The 22,380-nt window shown below is 39.8% G+C and overlaps 1 protein-coding gene across 1 annotated transcript in view; it reads left to right on the top strand.

Annotated features, from left to right (window-relative positions):
* Window positions 1-22,380, top strand: part of cntnap2b (contactin associated protein 2b) — a 51,197-nt gene that overhangs the window by 5,659 nt on the left and 23,158 nt on the right. Inside the window, exons 2-7 of the mRNA XM_056743349.1 lie at window positions 12,171-12,281; window positions 12,737-12,930; window positions 14,189-14,336; window positions 15,158-15,361; window positions 15,465-15,649; window positions 16,897-17,040. Coding sequence (XP_056599327.1) covers window positions 12,171-12,281; window positions 12,737-12,930; window positions 14,189-14,336; window positions 15,158-15,361; window positions 15,465-15,649; window positions 16,897-17,040 — 986 coding nt within the window. The remainder of the gene's footprint in view (window positions 1-12,170; window positions 12,282-12,736; window positions 12,931-14,188; window positions 14,337-15,157; window positions 15,362-15,464; window positions 15,650-16,896; window positions 17,041-22,380) is intronic.

Genomic DNA, 22,380 nt, shown 5'->3' with positions numbered 1-22,380 from the left:
TAGGTCCGAGTAAATCTGCTGTGTGTAATACCATTGCCGCCAATAGCGGGGGGAATTAGTCGCTTAAGTCCACGTGTGGGTGTAATGGAGTGACATTTGAGTTGTTTTACACTTGAGTGTGATATTTCTTTTCTTTGAAGTGTGTTGTACGTTTTATTTTATTTCGAGAGTGTCTGTACCCCCTATATTGGATGTTAAGGTCTGTGCCGGTTTTGAACCAGTCCTTACTGATGTTGAACACCAAGAGAAAAAGTGTGGTGATAAATGTGGTGATTGTTTCATAGTAATATTTGCCTAAGTTGCATTCATTTGTTTGGATAGCTGTGCGGGAACTTGGGATCTCCTACCCATTTAACTTGGAGTGGCGTAGTCATAAGTAGCTAAACCGTATGTGCATGGGTTATCTATAACCCGGTTACACAATAAAAATATTAATGGACAAAAAACTTTTTTTCCACCTTTTGACTACAAGATGGCGCTAGTGTGGACGGTTTTAAAAAGCTTCGAGTAACAAAGTTTATGACGCACTTGAGGGGAAAGCCTCAATGCCTCGAAAAGCTTAATTTCACCGTCACTACCGGAACGTTTTACTATTGTCGACACGGAATTATTTGATAAACGAGTGACTTCGACCGACATCGAAATAACACTTTTTTTTTCATTAAAAAGCTGAGAGTAAAGCACAATTCTTACGAAACTGACGAGAAGACAGCGAGTGGATTCATTTCTGCAGGTGCGCTGGACTTCATGCGCCGCTGCTTTGCGCAGAGGGACCATTCGGTTTATAACATCGATTACCGCGATAGCAGGCTGCCTGCTCCGTGAGCTTTCGAACCGCTCTCGCGAGACTTTGCTGCAAATACGATGATCGTTCTCATCTTTCTGCACAACGCCGCATAATGTGAGACTCGTTGTTGAGACACCTCAACTTTGTTGCTATGTTTATGCAGCTCTCACTTAATCCTTTGTGTTTCGAGTCAGATCTGTGGGCGTGGCTTGTTGGTTTTGACTAAATCTTTGGTGTTTCAAGTCTTACGAAACCTTTACCCTTACATACACCCTAACATCACTGTAACCATCTTAACTACCTATGATTGTTAAAATTGACGAAAAAACACGTTTGGGTGATGACGTCAGACTCGAAACACCAAGGATTTAGTGAGAGCCATGTTTATGCAACTGGCCCCTGAAGTTAGTTACTGGAACCTACATAAAAAGGCGCAACACACGCGCGTGTGCAGTAGTAAGAGTAATTTGCTTAATACACGACGTGACAGACAACTAAATAATACAAAACTTGGCTACATTCACTTCTGTAGTTCCCGCCATATTGCGTGTGTTTTCGTGTAACGTTGCCGCGGATTTGGAGCTCGGAGCTCTCCGAACAAGGGGCGGTTTCCCGGACATGGCTTAAGCCTAGTCCTAGACTAACTTAAATGTTAGAGGTGTCTTGATCGAAAACAACTTCGACTGACATAACTTAAAATAAATTAGTGCAATTGTTTTGTCTCAAGAGGCAGGCCTGTAAAGTTTTTTGTAATTTTTTTTTTTAAATAGACTTTATTATCCTAATTTACGGCGGCGTTTTAGTGCCACGTTAAAAATAAAAAAAATCCAAGATTTCGAGAGGTCTTATTGAAATCTGAAAAGTAAGACTCATTAGTCTTTACTAATTGCTATAGGGCAACTGTAATCCCCTGGTTGGGCCTGGGTTCTCCTGAGTTTTTTTTTTCTCGATTGGAGTTTTGGGTTCCTCGACACAGTTTCCATATTGTTTTACACTATTTGCCTGGCCGGGGGGGTGCTTTAGAATTTAGAAGTTAGACATAATTAATATTGCATATAAGAATTTATAGTCCGTTTAATATTTGACCTGTGGTTCTCTCTCCTTTATCTCAAACGTGTGCTTTCACTGTGCATGTGTGCGTCTATGTCAATGTGTGTAAGTATGTATGCATATTGTGTGTGTGGAGCATTTGTATGTCTGTCTTTTGTTGTTTTCAACTTTTTCTTGTTTTTACAGGTATATGCCTTTAGTTGTTTATCTTGTATTCAATGTGTCTCATGTACAGCTGCTTTGTAACAATGAAAATTGTAAAAAGCGCTATATAAATAAAGTTGATTGGAGTTGAGTTGAAGGTTAAACATGCAACACCAGGGAAATTTATTCGAATACATTTTGACTTGTTTTGTGTGACACATTTTTGCCAGTCTAAATGTACTGATTATTTATATTTGTACTATTATTTATTATATTATATAACACATCTGCAAACAGGTGTAATATCCAGTTCTTAGGATTTTCTTGATTTGACACTAACTGCCTTAAAACTCACCCAAAACTGCTGTCTAATTTCTTAACCAATGTTGCCATAAAGTGCAACAATTATACGAAACTGTTAAAAAAAAAAAGTATACAAATATTAACTGTAATGTTCTGGAAATGTTTTGCAATTCCAGTGTTTATGAGGTTTGGATTCTGAAGTAATGCAACTCAAGCACAACAAAATACAAGCAACCTGCTGACAACATGAAATATCCAACAACAACAGCAATGCTTCTTTACCTAGAGCAGCGGTTCTCAATCATGGTCCTCGCGACCCACCGCTCTGCATATTTTGTGTATCTCTCTTGTTTAACAGACCTGATTTAAATCTCTAGCTCATTAGAAGAGAGCTTAATGAATGAACCGCGTTTCGATTGACGTGTTCCCTGAACGTTAATTTAAGAACACGAAGAACAAAACTTACTACGGAAGATTGAAGGGTTATTTAACCGTAATTTTGAGATTTGCGCAACATTATCCACATTTCGAACGGGATTTATGGCAGAATATCTAGTGATGTTTACTTCGCAGGGCTCTTATGGGCGTATTAAACAAACCTCCGAAGCGGTAGGAGAAGCATACAAAATATGCAGAGCAGGGGGTCGCGAGGACCAGGATTGAGAACCGCTGACGTAGAGCATGTCTTTTACAGTTGAAACAGACTTTTCCAAAATACTTCTTATTGCGAAAATTAACTGCCACATTAAGATGATGTGCACTGAACTCCCTTCCTTAAAGCATGATCATTTATATATGTCTGCAATAACCAATTATATTATAAATACAGTATAAGCCTACTTGTTGTCAAATGCAGTCCAAACAGCACAAAATACTACAAAATGCTATCTAACTATGATATCGGGCCGGTTGCATAAACTGCTTAGACTAGTCTTTAATGTTAGTCATCTCAAGTATTTTCTTCAAGACTGGTTATAACTTCTTCAAGTCAGTTGTATAAAAATATAGATCGGTCTTATTGAAATCTGAAAAGTAAGACTCATTAGTATTAACTAATTGCTAGTCTCTGAGTCTAGTTGTTCAGACTGTGAATATGTTTATGCAACTTGCCTATCATCTGAAGACCAATGCCATTGTTGACAAAACAGGAGATATGGCTACATTAAATATCGACATATCTAGCAAAGCTAAAACAAACATTTATAATGTTTTTGAACTGCAATGACAATGTATAGCATCACAATCAAAAGCATTCTAAAAACCCATTGTACCCGCATCATGAGAGAGATGTTTGTCTTTGAGGATATATGCAAAGGATCACTGGGTCTCACCACGTGTCTTAGTTCTATTATTCACCTGGGCAGATCTGTAAGACCACAGCAGAGCAGAATTCCAAAAGGTTGTTTTTTATGTATTTTTCTCTTGAAGTCCAGCACTCTATTCTTGCTGCAGTCTTATTTTATTTCAGATCTCTGGCACTCTTTACATCAGGTGTTTTTCTTACTAGACTTTCTACAAGCAACAAGCACAAGACACTTCAATATTTAAATCACTTTCGAAAGAATAAAAATAAAGATAATCTAATAAAATGCATTCAAGTGATCTCATAACTCGTATTTACAACTTGTAAACTCTTAGGGGCGGTTTCCGAGACAAGGATTAACGAGACAATAATAAATTATAGATTTAAGATTATCATTAACAATCTAATAGCATTTGAAGTGTAGTAGAAAAATCATGTCAAGTTGCCGCGTCCTTTATCCAGCTATATCATCTCAGATCTTGTCAGGTCACCGCTTCCCATTCTCAGCTCTGCCATCAGGTCTGGGCATGAACTGCATCCTGCGGTATCCTTGGAACAAAGAGACAAGACTGGCTGAGAGTAGAGTACTGTTCTGCACTGTTTGATGCAACAAGTACATAATTTTAGTCTAGATATAAACTGACAGAGTGTGACTGCCTCCCGGACAGTGCAGTGAAGAATATTCCAAAGTTTTGGCGCTAGATAAGAAAAGGATCTACCATCTGCACTTGATTTTGAAATTCTTGGTATTACCAACTGACAGGATGCCTGAGAGCGTAATGCACATAGAGGATTTTTAAAACAATAGAAGTTCATTCAAATACTGCGGCGCTAGACCATGTAGGGCTTTATAGGTAATAAACAAGATCTTAAAGTTAATGCGATGCTTTATAGGTAACCAGTTCAAGGTTGACAGAACCGGGGTAATATGCTCATACTTTTTTGTACGTGTAAGATTTCGAGCTGCCGCGTTTTGTACCAGTTGCAGTTTTTGTAATAGGCCTGCAGGGCAACCACCTAAAAGTGCATTACAGTAATCTAGTCTTGATGTCATGAATGCATGAATTAATTTCTCTGCATCTGACAGTGACAGCATATGACGTAGTTAGATATATTCTTTAAATGGAAAAATGCAATTTTACAGGTGTTGGCGATATGGCTCTCAAATGACAGATAACCATCGAGTATAACACCAAGATTCTTAGCTGACGACGAGGATTTTATGGAGCATCCGTCAATAGTTAAGCAGTATGCTTGGTTGTTACGTATGGTGGTTTTCGGTCCAGTAAGTAACACTTCAGTTTTTTCTGAGTTCAGTAGTAAAAAATTGCTACTCATCCAGTTTTTTAAATCAACTATGCATTCCTTTATTCGATGGAACTGCTGGGTTTCATGAGGCTTCGAGGAAATATAAAGTTGAGTATCATCAGCATAACAGTGAAAGCTAATTCCGTGTCACTTTATTATATCTCCTGGAGGTAGCATATATAATGCGAAGAGCAGAGGCCCTAAGACTGAGCCCCGTGGTACACCGTACTGGACTTGCGATTTGCGGCACACCGCATTGTTTATTGCTACAAATGAAAAACGGTCAGATAAATAAGACTTAAACAATTTCAATGCCATTCCGTTAATGCCAACGTAATTTTTTAGTCTATGCAGGAGTATGCTGTGGTCAATGGTGTCAAATGCAGCACTAAGGTCATTTCAATGCCATTCCGTTAATGCCAACGTAATTTTTGAGTCTATGCAGGAGTATGTTGTGGTCAATGGTGTCTAATGCAGCACTAAGGTCTAGCAGCACCAACAACGAAATACAGCCATGGTCAGACGCTAAAAGCAGATCATTTGTAACTCTGATCAAAGCAGTCTCTGTACTGTGACATGCTCGAAATACAGACTGGTATTCTTGGTTAATGTCACTCCTTTGGAGGAAGGAGCATAACTGAGTTGAAACTACTTTTTCCAGAACTTTAGATATAAAAGGTAAATTCGATATAGCCCTGTAATTCCCTAGTTCTCTTGGGTCGAGTTTGGGTTTTTTGACAAGGGGCCTTATAACAGCCACCTTAAATGCTTTAGGCACGTGTCCTAATGTCAGACATGTGTTAATAATACTAAGAAGAGGATCTATAATTTCCGGGAGCATTTATTTTAGTAGTTTCGTAGGTATAGGGTCTAGCACGCATGTTGTTGATTTAGATGATCTAATGATTTTAGACAGTTCATCGTGATCTACTGTAGAAAATAATTGCAATTTCTCCTAAGGGGTGCTGTAGTTAGTTTGGTCAGCGGGTTTCACTTCTGGTTGCATTGTTATTATTTTTTCTCTAATATCTTGGATTTTACTAGTGAAGTTTACTGTTATGCTGATAATCAGAATCTGAAGTCGCTGACGACTTATTTTTTGTTAATTTAGCCACGGTGTTAAATAAAAGCCTAGGGTTTTGAAGGTTTTCTTCTATTAGTGATGAAAAGTAGGCGGATCTAGACGTTTGTGGGGAAGTGGGCGTGGTTCAGCACGGTCTGCGGGGAGAGAGAGTGTCGGGAGAAAGACGGTGAGTAGGCGGATCAACGGTTTAGTGAAAACACCTGCTTCTCGTTCTAGTAATTGGTGAGGAGACGCTATAAAACGGATCGACAGATCCAGAGGCAGGAGAGAGAGGCTGGGAAAATGTGTGTGTGTGCCGGAGCCAAGAGACGTTGCGTCCAAAGGGCTGACCAGAAGGAATCTACGATCCAGAAAGATTGTGTAGAAATTTGTATGTTGAAGCCGGAAGTGAATACCCGGAAGTACTTTTGAAATAAAGAGATTCTTACAGTTTTCCCAGCCACGCCGACCCCTGATTCCTTTCTTCCTTCCATTATTGAACCTGTTTACAACATTTTTATGGCATTCCTGTATTTCCTGACGTTTTTAACATTGCCACATTCATACCGTGAGATAGTATTAAATCTAAAGTATGATTACGAAGATAAGTTTGTCCTGACACATGTTGACTAACTCACATGGAGTTAAGAGTGTCTTTGAAAGCCATTCCCAAGGCATCTGTATCATTATCTACATGGATGTTAAAGTCACCGACGACAAGGACTCTATCTGCGGCCAGTACTAGTTCTGATAAGAACCCACCAAATTCCTTAATAAAATCTGTGTTTTGCCCTGGAGGCCTATATACAATAGCTAGAATAGCTAGTTAGGTGTTGATACGTGAAGTACCATGACTTCAATTTTTTTATTTAAAATTAGACTTCTGAGAGGTGATAAAATAATTATTGTGAAGTGCAGCGACACCTCCCCCTCTACCTTTTAGACGAGGCTCGTGTTTATAGTAATAATCTTGGGGGACGGATTCATTTAGAGTAATATAATCATCTTGCTTTAGCCATGTTTCTGTCAAACAGGGCATGTCTATTTTATGATCGGTTATCATATTGTTAACAAAAAGTGCTTTATTTGAGAGAGATCTAATATTAAGCAATCCGCGTCGTAACAGTTGATTATCTGTATTATGTTCATGTTTCATTTGTTTAAAGTTTATTAAATTACTTTCAAGAGGTTTACGCATTATCTTATGTTTGCTAATCCGGGGGACAGACACAGTCTCTATTTTATGTTGTTTGTGAGAAGGGATTATTACAGGCTGTATAATTTGTGTATTCTGTAACGTGAGACGGCAAGCAGACAGTTGGTTAAGCCATTCTGTCTTCTTCCTGACCTGGGCCCCAGGTAGTCAGCCTTTAGCATTATTAAGACTGTGTGCCAAATTTCTAGAGAGGAGGGAAACCCCATCCCAGGAGGGATGGAGACCATCTTGTTTCAACAGTCAGGTCTGCCCTCAAAACTCTTCCAGTTATTTATAAAATCTATATTATTCTGCAGGCACCACTCAGACAAGCAGCCATTTAGTGATGATAATCTGCTATAAATCTCATCACCACGGTAAGCAGTGAGGGGGCCAGAGAATATTACAGTGTCTGACATCGTGCTTGCGAGCTCACACACCTTTTAATATTATCTTTAGTGATCTCCGATTGATGGAGTCTAACATCATTTGTGCCGACGTGAATAACAATCTTACTGAATTTACGATTAGCCTTAGCTAGCACATTTAAATTTGACTTGATGTCAGGCTCCCTGTAAACATTTGACTATGGTGGCTGGTGCCTCTATGTTAACGTTCCTGACAATAGAATCACCGATCACTAGGGCACTTTCAGCAGGTTTCTCAGTCGGTGCGTCACTGAGCGGGGCAAACCTGTTCGAGACTTTAATCGGAACGGTTGAGTGATGTTTTTTCTTGCGACTATGCCATCTCACGGTCACAAAGTTTCCCAGCTGCAGGGGATTTTCAACAGGAACCGTGCTGTGTGCACTAACATTGCTCGCATCCAAGTGTTTTCTACGGTCCTAACACTCTTACTATCCTCAAATAAAGATTGGATGCGAGACTCTAATTCTACATCAGCCTAACTACTTTCCTGCAATTATCGCATGTAAAACCCTCGCCGCTGACAGAGACGGCTAAGCTAAACATATGACATGAGGTGCAAGTAACAACAATAGGAATACTGTAGAAGCCATGACTCACCGGGTATGAAGTGCAATCCTAACTTACCAAGGTTGCTTGATGAGTCTTAGTATATAAGCTTAAAAAGAGAAACAGTTAGCACACAAGACAAATAGGGAGAGATGATATTCCACAGTGTAAACAGAAGGCAATTCAGTGATAGGTAACGATAGTAAAATACACTAATATTAAGACCAAGACCAAATGTGAGGTGAAGTGTCAGAGGATACAAACTAGCCGCTGGCAGCGATGCAATTATCATTGCAAGCCACTTTGTTTCTTGCTGTGCTATTATTGTAGTATCATTGATTTACGACCTCTATAGTCCCAAAACCGCTCTTTAAAAAATGCATTAGTCATTTAAATGTCAGTCTTTAAAGCCCTGTCCTTGTCTTTTGGTTTCCTGTCCACAATAAATTTCAAAGAGGGCCAGACTTTGTGTCAGGGGTTAGAGTTTGTCTCTTTACAAGATAGTTGTAGAGATAACTTTGCATGATGTCATAAGTCAGTGACAGATATTTTTGTCTGCCAGATGAAGATTGTTTGGTCACTACAGGCTGTGAGGGATCTTTGAGACAAATACTGATAATGCTTAAGTCTTTAATTAAATTTAAATGTTACATATTTTTTAATTATCATGTAATCTCTCTAGTTTTTTTAAGACCTGACAAGAGAATGAGTGAAAATGTTTCAAATAGTAATTTCAAGATTTTGTGTTGTGTTATTTATGCTAATATTTTTTAATTTAAGTTTCAAAAATTTTACATTTTTAAGACTGCAAGGAATCGCTAGAATCTTTAAGGAGTACACCTATGGTCTTGTCTGTAGAAAGCTGTGAAACAGAGCTCTTGTTTTGCTAACCGCATATCATTGTCACGATCCCCTCCTCCTCAAGAAAACACTTTATGTGAGTAAAGCCGCTCATTCAAACTCGGGTGAACATGAGGGCGTATCCGCATCGGTTCTGCATAGAATAAGAGACTAATAATACAGTCGTGTTTTTTTAAAGGGCTTTTTTTTACATAACCTTTACTCAGCAGGCTAAGAGTCAGTTTATAGCTGATCATTTAAAGCAGTGTGGAATGAGGCGAGAGCTAGAATCAGGACAGATCTCTGAGCCGTGGAATAAACTGCTGGCTTTGGTTTTTAGGGGGTGTCTTCAGAGATTGTGTTGACTGGAGAATTTGACTGGATGAGAAGTGGCTCAGGTCACAGGACAGAAGTGTGGCAGATGTTCATCTAAAATCTCCTGTTATCGGTCGGTCATTGATCTTTCAAAGCCAGGCATAATGGAGTTCTCAGTTATGTGTTCTAAAATGTATCTAAATTTAAAAGCATATGAGATGACTTATCAGTGCTGATGAACAAATGTGGATACCTTATTTTACATAATTTGATCTTTTAAGAATTTGAAAAGAATTCATATTGAGATCATTTTTAAAACAGAAGACTGAAGAAGCAATCTGCATTTGGCCTTCATTTAATCTCATTGTCTTGCATAAACCATTGAGGTATTGGGGAGATCTTGTTTTGATGTCTAGTGTTTTATCCTTTTCATGTTTTTTATGTCTTCATTTTAAGAATCTTTAACGGCTAAACATGAATCTAACCCTAACGGCTGAACCATGAAAGAAACATAAACCTCCACTTCAAAATGAATTGAAAATACAATTCTTCACTTTATTCAAAAAAATTCAAAAACAAAAAAGATCTAAGGGGGCAGCTCACCTTGATTTCTGTTTGATCTGTTTAAATTTATCTTGAAAATTGCATCCTTTTTGACCCTGCATGACTGTGACCCACAAAGCAATGGGTTTCGTTATAGTGTTTTGGGGGCCACGTTTCCCGAAACCTTCTTATCGCTACATCGTTCTTAAGTTTTACCTTAAGCTGTGGGACGTAATAAAGTAACATCATAAGGTAAAGTTCGGGAAACATGCCTAGAACAGGTATAACTGGAGTTAAGTTGTACCTTTAGAATCTTTGTAGCTCGCTAAGAGACAACGTTATCAGGAAACGTAGCCTTGGTCGCTTTGAAATGGAATAATGGGGTGCTGTGCAATATTAAAATTTATGGGGCTGTGTAATGCTTGATTCTTGATGCTGACGAAGGTTCTACAGGTGTGCATAATTTTTCAGTCAAACGCAGACCTATGAAGTAGTTCCAAATCTGTTTACCTATTTAAAGTTCGATATGACTGCGCCAAGTTTAATCGTTATAACGGATTTAAACTGTAGCTAGTCAACCACAAACAACATTGAAGACGATTTCAATTTCCAGAAATATATTTTCATATTTATGGAAAGAAAGAAAATGTCGACAATTTGGGCGAAAGCTTTACTTGACAGTGCAAAAGATGACTAAAAAAGATAGCGAACATCAAAGGCAGCCAGCATTAGCAAACGTCATAATACGACCACTGAAGAACAACTAGACAAGATTGAATGTGAAAAACATGAAAAAAAACACCAAACAGACAACAGCTTGGGCAGTAAATGTGTTCAACGATTGGCTTAAAACAAAAAATACGTCTTCTGAAGAGGTAGAAAGAGAGGGGGGCAAATGCTTTAAACAACCACATGTGAGCTTTCTATGCAAATTCGAGAACTTTAGCAGGCACTAAATGAATAAATAAACATCGACTGAATACTTGTTCCGTTTTTTGACATCATGCTTATAATTATAAAATACCAACAAAGTCATTTGTAAATTTTGAAAAGCCTACTTGTTGGCAAGGTTTTGTCATTACTATCACTTGTGCATGCGCACTCTCTCTCAAAGCCTTAAAAATTACGTCTTGAATTACCGGCAGCTTCGGATGAGAAAATAGTCCCCCACTCAGAGTAACATTAGAGAGCGGCAAATATAACAAATTTCTTGAAGTAAAACACCTGAAAAATTACTTGTGATGTGGTACCCGTGGTATAAGCGGAATAATTGACTCCGGTCCTTTCAATTATCGAAAGTTAATGCACACCCCGAGGTGGTCATTCGCATCATGGCCGTTTCACCTCGGTTGTGTCCAGGAACTCACTTTAGTATTCTTAGTGCTTTTGACCTGCACCTGAGGCTCAAGAGAGAGAGATTGAGCTGCTCTTTGGGTACATTAAAGGCTTATATAATAGGAGATCACAATCAATATATGAGCACTAAACAGTAGAATACACTCAATAGGCAGGGATCTCTTTCTTTCTTTCTCTCTCTTTCTCCCTCTTTCTCACTCATGTAGATCTCATTCTTAACAGGAATTGACCACAGGTAGTTTGCTCTCTACAAAGAAAGAAAGAGACTCCTTAAAATTTTCGACAACCCTACATACATAACAATTTAACATTACGGAGAATCCTAACCCATCATTTCAGAATAAGGTTGAAATGTGTTTGCTGACATTTACGTTGATCTCTTAAGAGTTACTTTGGAAAGCGTGTCATAACAGAAGCAGCCCATCATCTCATAGCAGGAAATAATCGTTCACGTTTGTAGGTCAAATCCTTCCGGTGCATGATAACGCATTCATATCTTTTCCTGCATTCATCACATTTTCATATATTCGGCTGACTTAAAGTTGCTCGTTTGTTTTGCCTTTGCAAGTGCATCAATACTCTCTATGTCACAGTTTTTTTCCTTCCACATTTAATGTCAGAGTAACATTGGATGCAATCCAGTTTCCACATTTAGCAAAATCACTGAGATCTCATTCTCACAAACGGAAGAAATCCACCTGAACCTGCACAGCGTGACCCGGAATGTAATGGAAAGTCATATTGATGTAAATGATGAGAGAGTTTTCCAGGTTTGGTCTGCATATCTCCTCTGGAAGGATAAAATAGGTTATGAGGAGCTAGACCGCACCTACACCGGCCAGAAATATGAGGGACATTCACTGAAAGCTTCACTTCACTGACTAGGAATGATGTTAAAAAAGGATTTTTTAAAAATGCTCTTGAATTTGTTTTAAAAGTTGTCTGATGTGTTTGTTGGACTCAGTTTGTGTCTCATTTTCTCCTCCAGAGAGATGCGAGGAGGTCTTGGCCTCACCGCTTCCATACAGCGCCTTCACCAGCTCCTCTGTGTTGGCGGCTGACTTTGGCGCTGGCTATGCCAAACTCAACAGGAGATTAGGTGAGCGTGGACTTCATGTTTGGGATTGCACAGTGCACATCATAATAGGAATAAATAATGTTTTGTCACATGACCATCTCCAAAATGTCATGATAACTGCACACAACATTCAGCAAACTACGGAAAAATTCAGAGTCGTAATACTTCGACCCAAAGCTGTCATGTTGGCTGTGTTTTGCTGACGTTTTATTTGACATTTTGACAAAGATCTATGGTGCAAATCACTGACAGAAAGTTCAAAAGCACAGGTCAGGATTTGCTTACATTGCGCACTTTAAAAACAAGTTTTAATAGGTTATAATGAGTTTAAATGCACATTTTGTCTGTAAGGAAATGTAGTGCTGCTAATGAAGCGTTTTGGAGCATCTGTAGACTAAAAGCATCACCATTTCAGCTTGGCAGCATCATGTGCTGTTTTCTAACTTCATATTTGACCTGTACTTTATCTTTTAAAGGCAACGGAGGCTGGTCACCGCGCGACTCTGACCATCATCAGTGGCTGCAGGTGGATCTCAAGGCCAGGAAACAGATCACTGCCGTGGCAACGCAGGGCAGATATAGCAGCTCTGATTGGACGAAACATTACAGGTTGCTTTACAGTGACACAGGAAGTAATTGGAATCCTTATCAGCAGGATGGCAACATATGGGTGAGTTGCAAGCTGGCTGATTTACTGCTCGGGGATTAGATGTTGTTTTTTTCGGAGGCTAATCTTAGAGTAGCAGATTCTGACGTGACCCAAAGTTTAGCCGAATATGAAACTTTTCCTAGAAATATCAGCAAGCCTTTAAATTTGTAGCATGAAACACCGTTTGTATTTCTGATTCATTTGTTCATACCTATTCATTAATGAATACCTGTAGGTTTAAGGTTAAGAACAGATGAGATGTGAGATAACTGAGACATTTTTGTCTGAAGTGAAAAATCTGAGAAGACATAGGCAAAAGTATTTCTGTGGCTTCTGTTAAAAAACTTTTTGTGTGATTTTTTTTTAACCCGATTTTCACCCAAAATTTAGTCATTGTTTATACGCCCTCATTTCATTCAAAACCTATTTATGACTCTTTCTTCAGTGGTACACAAAAGAAGACAATTTGTGAAATTTATTAGTCCGGTTTTTTGTCCGTGCAATGGAAGTTAATGGGGTTCAGTGTTGTTTGGTGGTCAACATTTTTCAAAATATCTTCTTTTGGGTTCTGCAGAAATAGGAAAGTCATACATGTCTGGAATGACACGAGTGCGAGTAAATGATGAAGGAATTTTCGGGTGAAATTTCCTTTAAAAATGAAAAAGTGTTGGCTTTATGTCTTGTTATATTTCTATCTTAGTTAATAATTCAGGTTTACATTGAGTTCTTATGGCAGTGTTGAACATTTCACTCATAACTCCTCCATCATTATGTTGAATAACAGTGAACTGACGAAAGCCTCAATTTAAATGCAAAGCCATTTGTAGTGGAGTAGGCGGGGCGAGACCATGGTTCGAGACCGCTGAGTAATTGTTAATGAGCGCAAGCTGTGCGCACACCGGTCTCGAATCATGTAGGAGATCGGGAGCATATAAGAGAACAAGCGACCGGACCGTCGAAGAGAGAGGACCGGGCCCGAACATGATTTACGTTTGTATTTATGTTATTTCGCCGCCGGTCGTCCGTGAGGGGCTGCCGGCATTTTTCTTCCGTGTTTTTGGTTTGTTTATTTTATTAAAACTTTATTTAAATGTCTGCCGGTTCCCGTCTCCTTCCTTTCCTACTTTGAATCTTTCTACACCATTTCTCTTGGAAATAAGTGCCAGGACTCTGTGGAATTGATCTGTGTTCTCAGAACGGGCGATAATGGAGTGTCTCACTTTCAGCAGGAGGGATTTCCGTTGCCTTTATGAAGTGTTTTTCCATTTTTTCGACTCAGACATTTTCAGGGAACTGGAATTCAGAGCGAGCCGTGCGCCATGAACTTCAGCATCCGTTGGTGGCTCGATACATGCGCTTCCTCCCGCTGGACTGGAGTGAGGAGGGCAAAATTGGGCTGAGAGTGGAGATCTATGGTTGCTCTTACTGTAAGTTTCTGTAGTGGGTTTGTGTTGTTAAAGGAACAGTTAGGCAAAATTCTGAATTAATTTAGAATTTTTTAAGTTGTCCGAATCTGTAAGAATTTCTTTGTTCTGTTGAACATATAAGATATTTTGAAGAATGTAGGACAGCAAAAAGTTCTGGAGCACTTTTGACTACCATTGTCGTTTAAGTAAAAAACTAAACAATGTGTGTTTTTACTGACCAAATGAGCGAATTCTCTCAAAAATGAAGCATTATAAATACAGTTTACTCAAGAAAGCTAAGCATTCGGAAACACATCAACAATTCTCCATATCTGATTCTCTATAAATTTCCAAATGGTTCCTCTAAAGTTGAATCCGTAAGTTATAAAAACAGCATTTTGTGTACATTGTGTTTTTGATTCGGTACTCAAGGGCCCCCCCTAATGGTGCAGGTGCCCTAGGCAACTTGCATAGTCTGCGTATAGAAAGGATCGGCACTGAACATAATTGTGTCAACATATCAATTTTGTTCATTAGAAAGAAAAAATGTAATGAAGGAAAAGTATTTAAAGACAAGCAGAACAGCTCAGACTGAGACCTCAAGAAAACATTTCTGCAAATTCTAGATTAGTAAACTAAACTGTTATTATGCTATGTTTTTTATTCATTTAGATTTTTTGTAACTTTCCATAATTTCCATAGCAATATCATAGTTTTGATTGGTTTACTCTTATTCTAAAATGGGGAAGAAATACAAAAAAGAGGATGCAAGTGAAACTAAACATTTGAGTTTGTTTATGTGTGTTTGTGGCTGACTGTGCTCCTGATATTCCTGCATTCAGGGGCGGATGTGATCAACTTTGACGGTGAGGGAGTGATTTCTTATCGATTCCGACACAAGAAGTTGAAAACTTTGAAGGATGTGATCTCACTGAAGTTTAAGACCACTAAAGGAGATGGCATTCTGCTGCACGGAGAGGGACAGCAGGGAGATTATATTACTCTAGAGCTGCACAGAGCCAAACTACAGCTGCATGTCAACCTGGGTAATGTGACTCAAGAGAACCACATGTGATGATGGGCTTCTCATTGAATGAGACCCGACTGACCTCGTTCTCTCACTGTTTCTGGTCCATGTGTCTATTTCAGGCAGTAATCAGTACGGCTCTATTCGGGGTCACACATCGGTGTCTAGTGGAAGTCTGCTGGATGATGATCACTGGCACTCGGTACTGATCGAACGCTACAGACGCAGCGTCAACTTCACCCTCGATCATCACACGCAGAGCTTCCGCACCAACGGAGAGTTCGACCACCTGGACCTCGACTATGAAGTAAATCAAAATAAAAGTCATGTATCAAGTCTATTGTTTTTGTTACTATTAATGTGGGTCGAAACTGTGATTAGATGTCTTTTATTAAGTGATTGTTAATTCAGATTCTTAAAGGAATAGGTTAGGAATAAAACTTATTTTATTTATTCATCTTCATGTCCTTCCAATCCAATATTATTTTCTTTTTCATTAAAGGCTAAAGGAGAATTTTAAGGTGTTAAACAAACTAAGGTGATTTTACACTGCCAAAGTCCTACAGGGTTAAGAAACATATTGTGAAATTAGAATTTATGTAATTCAAACGTCACTGCTTTATTTTTACTGTTTTTAAAGCCATGTGAAATCATTTTGCAAAAAAATGGTCACATTTGGGGTAAACTATTTTTCGGAAATCATAATAGGTAACACTTTACAGTAAGGTTCCATTTATAGTCACTAATGCATTAGTAAACATAAACTAACTCTAAACAACATATTGTTACTTTACAGTGTTTGTTTATTATTTTGCACATTCGTGTTGTTTGTGCATTAACTAATGTTAACAGATACAATGTTTTATGCTTTATAAGTGTGTGTTTATTGTTGGTTTGTGTTAAAAATTGACAATTCCTATTTGTTCATGACATATTGCAGCGTTTATTGTCAATAGTTTATCGGTCTGGGTCATTCTCTTTTTAAAATTCATGTGCCCTTTTGTTCAAATCTAAAAATGCCCTTACATCCTATAGTGACTATCCATCTCGAATGACATCAGTGAGATGGCTTGGCCAGAGCATCTGTTAACTCCTCCCCTTCTACAAAATTTAAAAGCTGTTTTTATACTGTACATCAATTCGCAGTAAAAAAAACACAAGCCACGGCCAGTATTTTTCTCATTCGAAATTCCGTTTCACTCGGAAATGTGTCAAAATTCGATAGTAAAACCGATCGCAATTTCCGATTCATGGGGACTTTAACTATATGTAGATAATGAATGTCCCCAAATGCAGAACCTTATTGTAAAGTTACAGAAAAATCACACGGATCGTCTTCATACTTGATCTATAATGCAATAACACTGTGGTCCTCTCTCACGATTTCTCAGATTTTATTTGCTTTATTTTGCATCATCCTAAATCATTTCATTTGGTGATTTTATTGCAAATAAACTCTGAGAAAAACAGGGATGGTACAGTAAGAAGTAAGCTCAGAGATGAGATGTTTGGTTGGCTATTCTGAGGATGCTAAATGTTTCCATCACTTCTCAGATAACGTTCGGAGGGATGCCGTTGTCTGCCAAGCCCAGCTCAGGAGGGAGAGAAAACTACTTTGGCTGCATGGGGGCCATTCATTACAGCGGTGACAACATTACCAACCTCGCTCGCAGGAGGAAAGTGGACACCACCAGCTTTGTAAGTGCTCAATTTACATAACTGTCTTTAGTAGATAGCGCTCCCCAAAATTGTAGGGCATCAAGTGGAGAAATTTCTGTAAACTATATGATCGAGTTAAAGAATCAAACAGTACTTATTGAAAAAATCTGTAGTAGATGTGGAAATATAATATTGTCCTGGAATACACAAAAAATCATTGTACATTGTTGCATCATTGTACAGTACATTACCTTAACACGATTGAGTGTTGACATTATCACCCGCCCACCGGCCAAATGTGGGGAGAACAGAATGACATCACTCTCCTACTAGCCACTACACAGTTGTGCAGCATTTTCTTAGTTTTTCTTTACCAAAAACATCAGAAATAATCTAGCAAGCGTAATGTCAACCACTAGAGATATGTATCTGTGAGCTTGGATTTCTTCAGTGGTAACCCTTACAAAAATAAGAATACTTCAAAAGTTAATTTATATTATATACACAATATAGTAGCACTGGTATACTTTTAAGTGTACTTATTAAATTCTACTTGGGACCAGTGTTAATTTTGACAGCAAATTTTGATTTAGTTATAGTCAAAGTCTTTTGACGAAAATGCAATTTAGTTTTAGTCACATTTTAGTCAACCCTCTCATTTTAGTTTTAGTCAAGTTTGACGAAATATTATCGCCTAAATATGCATTATATTTAGTCTACTAAAATCTAAATAGTATAGCTTTCCTGTAGCTCATTTGTAAGAGCATGGCATTAACAACGACAAGGTAATGAGTTTGATACCAAAGGATTGCACATATTAAGAAACAAATGTATAGGATAATGCAATGTAAATTGCTTTGAATAAAAGCATCTGCCAAATGCTTAAATGTAAATCATTTACTTTGTATACTTAGTTGTTCCATACAAAGTTTCAACTGTTTGATATAATTTACTTCACCTTAGAATGAAATTAAACCAGGTCAGGAAATTAAATTATTTTTCAGAAAAAATCAGTAACTAGATGCATTGTTGCAACACAGAACATTAGACCATGAACGACAAGTTCCAGTTCACTCAATCTCATTTGACTCAAATGACTCGTTAAATAGGGCGTATTCATTCAGTTCATTCAACCAATGAAACGCTCTGAACGCTCTCAGGATCAAACGCTAAATAGAATATAGAAGCACTGGTAAAAAAAATAGCTGCCTGCACTTTGCTTTGGGCAGTAGTTAATGAGAAATAGCTTTCAAAAAGACATTAATTGTATTACATTTCTTAAGTCATGCAAACATGTTACGTATTTGGTTCGAATGTACAGTTTAACTCACTTCATCAGTTCCATAATGACTGAGTAGTGGACAGCGCTGGTTTTCTTTAGGCTGCCTTTGTTGCATTTCAAGTAATGCAGCAGCTCGTGTTAGCAGATAAGTTAACATAGGCTATAAAAACGTTTGTGCTGCCTTTGTAAGGTGTTTCGGGTTGTCTCGCCTGCAGTCGCGCTTCAAATTTGCGGCGTTTTACCGGCGATCGTGAAGGAAAACAAGACGCTTTGTAAACCGCGTGGATACACAGAATATATGTGCTACATACCCTTCTCCCTGAGACTTCTCTCTATTTATGAGAGTAGCAGCACTTGCGCGATAACTGATGTCCGCCAGGTGGGACAAGAATATTTTCGTCTCGTTTTTGTAAGTTGACGAAAATGTCAGTACATTTTTATTACAGTTTTCGTTATCTTGCTCTCACTTTTTATTTAGTTAACGTCTCGTTTTCGTCAGGGAAAACATGTCGTTAACAAATAGTTTTCGTCAACGAAATTAACACGGCTTGGGACTAAATTGGTCCACTTTTTAGTTTATAAAGTGTACTTTTAAGTATATTTGAATTGTGAAACTAGTGTTATAGTGTTGGTATTTGTATTATGTATAGTTGCATTTGTTATTCTGGATGCACAATACACTCATCTTTTCACAATGACGTAACTTAACTTCCGCCTTTTCGCAAAGCAGTGTATCCTAACATCCGTCTTGCAACAAACAAGGAGAAGAAGAACTATCCGTTTAAGTTTTTATCATCGCAATCACTTTTGTTGGTACCTACATACAGTGGTGTAGTCTAGCTTTTAGTAGTGAGTATACTGTGCTTTTTTCCCCTCCCAGCCTCATACGCACCCATCCCAGAGCGACACCCCATGGCACCACCACACTCACTAATGCATAAAGTATTCATCTACATGTAATTGAGAGCATTATTAAAGGTATAGTTCACCCAAAAATGAAAATTGTCATAATTTCCTCACCCTCAAGTTGTCCCAAAACTGTATGAGTTTCTTTCTTCTGTCTAACACAAAAGAAGATATTTTGAAAAATGTTGGCAGCACCAATTGACTTTCATAGTCTATATTTTTTCCTACTGTGGAAGTCAATGGGTGCTGCCAACTGTCTTATTACCAACATTTTTCAAAATATCTTCTTTTGTGTTAGACAGAAACTCATACACTTGAGGGTGAGGAAATTATAACAATTTTCATTTTTGGGTGAACTATACCTTTAAGAATGATGATACTATATGAATATGGTACCTGGAGCACAGGTTTAATCAGCTGACTGTCTTTTGTTGTTTATAATAAATTGGAATGTTGATAACACAGCTAAGAACACTCAGTCACATCATCATTCACATCACTGCAAGGGGGCAGGAGATTGCCGGTCCTGCGCTGACATGACAATCTTTGATAGGGGCGGGTGACATTCATTTTCGGTTTACATTTTTCGCCTGTTTTTTTTATTTCGGCCCGAAACCAATAATGCCATTTTCGGCCGAACATTTTCGTGTGTGCTGAGCAGCTGATATCTACCTAACTTACTGTCCCTCCACTCTAACCAAGGATGCCTGTTTCTAAATTCCCTAGCCTGACTTTCAGTCCACAAGGCTGGCCAGGGGTTCTCATTTCTCTCATCATCTGAAATTTGATTCAATTTTTATTCTGTTTACCACACAAACACACACACAATATCCCCTCTTCTGCCGTATTAATTGATCCACCACACTTACGGTAGTGAAGTTAGCAAGTTCTGGATAAAATTCAATATACCAACAATCCCCTGCTATTACAGTTACGTTTAATGATAACATGTACTGTATGCTAGCTTTACTTTCCAGGTAACTTTACGATAGCATCAGCCTCATTTTCTGGAGTTTCTGTAACGATCGTGTCATCTGCTGCAGCTGAAGTGTCACCCGAAGATGCTGTAGCTTTAGGGGCAGGCTTCCGAAAACACTCAAAGAGTGTACTTTGAGTCTGCTTTCGTTTCATATCTTTTTATCAAGATTCAGAATAACGTTAGTCTTGCGATGTAAAGACACTCAAGATGAATTTAAAACTTGCGCCGAAAAAGACCGCCAAGCAACTGCTTCTCCTTGGTTGGTGACGTCAGATCCAGGTCACAGGCCACGGAAGACCCAATGGTCCAAAAACGTTAGTGATTCGCAATTGCAACACAGACAGGGTGAATTTATGAATGAAAGTTCTGTCACAAAATGATGTTTTATTAACAAAGTTCGGGAGGAGCACGTGCAAATAATTAAGCAGCTGCACGGCATCAGAAATCACGCAGCTGCCCGGCATTAGCAATCACATCACTTATCCTTCCAAACCAGAACGAGCTCTATAAATCGTGAAACCGCCTTACCTCCTCCATTCATAGATTTTGCAGCATAACGCAGCATGTCTGAGTACGAAACCGCAGATACGGATAACAACGAATCCCTCGCCGGCCAGGGTCCTTCAGGAAACCCGGCCGCCCATCAAAGCACCAACACCAGCCTATAAGCCACCGCGGGTAAGACGACTGAGACACCAAGAGGCCGCCAGCCCTCTCGCACCGTCCGTCGCACCCCAAAACGACGGAGCAATGCAGCGTCATCACCTCCGCCATCCAGGGCTTCGGCAACTTCGTCCGCGCCTCTTACACCTCGGCCCAACGCTCGATTCCCGAGATGAGGAAATGGACCGTCGTAACCCTACGACAGGCTTTAGGAAACGCAGACATCCCGTTCTCCAGGAAAGCAACCAAATCGGAGCTGTACAACATTTACACCGCCAGCCAACCCGGAGCTCCAACAACGGCGCCATCTGCAAAACCAAAAGCCACTGCCAAGATACGAAACACCACGATCTCCCAACACCAGGCAGCGACCACTCCTACCGCACCGAGGAAGAGGCGCCGTTCACAAAGCAAGCATCGACGGCCCTCGGCCAGCCTAGGCCACGCCCCGGACCATGCGGATACCAGCAACCAGTTGGGCGCAAGATCACCCGAGTCCAGCTCCTCCGACGACCCCACGCTGACTCTCCACCGCCACGGCAGCGCGAGCACGCGCCTGCCAGCGGCAACTTTTCCTACCCTATCAGGCTATCCTCCTTCCCACTTTCCCTCCGGGCTCTGGCCTGCAGCCCCAATGCCATCAGATGCCGCGAGGTTGCCTCCGGCACAGGCGCAGGCCCAAACCTTTTTCACTTTTCCTATTACCACAGGCTCTGGAGCCGCACAAAGCGCGATGCCACATCCGCACGCGGTTCCAGCAGCCGCAACCTTCCCGCCCACACTATCCAGCTCTCGCACCGCTTTTACCCTCCACTCTGCAACACCCATGGCCATACCCCCAAACGCCCCAGCCCTAGAACCTCCCCCAGTAGCCGGTAGCATAAGGGATCAGATCCTCGCAGGAGCTGACATCGACCTTTTCACCCTCCTATCTCACATCCCTCCAACCCCCACTGATCGCCACATCAATTGCGGCGATTTCTCCGTCACTTTAAAAAACACCGCACATAACCACTCACGACTATTGTCATTCACCGAGTTCACTATTGCATTCACACGCTACACGGACATAATATGCACCACCTTTCCACACAGGAGACGCGAGCTTAGCGACTATCTCGCAATTGTCGCTGAGCTCGCGCTGTCATACGGAGGAACCCATTTCTACACCTATCACAAGCTTTTTTCCGCAAAATGCGCGATAAGAGTCGCCCAGTGGAACCAATGTCCATATTGGGGAGCCCTCGACAACGAACTCCATAATAGGATATTCACCGGATGCCACAACAACTCCTGCACCGTCTGCCGATCACTGACCCACTCAACCACAGCATGCCCCCAAATCAACCCCTCCATTCCGCCCTGCCCCGAACCGCAGCAGGAAAAATCAACCAGCTACGTTCCCCGCACAAGCACCCGTTCCGCACCACCAGCCAACTACCGCAACCGGGCCAAGAACCAAGTCTGCCTGAATTTCAACCACAGCACCTGCACCAGGCACAGTTGTAATTATTTGCATATTTGCGATTTTTGTGGCGGCGCCCATGCC

The sequence above is a fragment of the Triplophysa dalaica genome, chromosome 3, assembly GCF_015846415.1.
Source record: "Triplophysa dalaica isolate WHDGS20190420 chromosome 3, ASM1584641v1, whole genome shotgun sequence".
Taxonomy (NCBI): domain Eukaryota; kingdom Metazoa; phylum Chordata; class Actinopteri; order Cypriniformes; family Nemacheilidae; genus Triplophysa; species Triplophysa dalaica.
The sequence above is the reverse complement of the archived record's forward strand: the minus strand, read 5'-3'. Positions and strand labels throughout refer to the sequence as shown.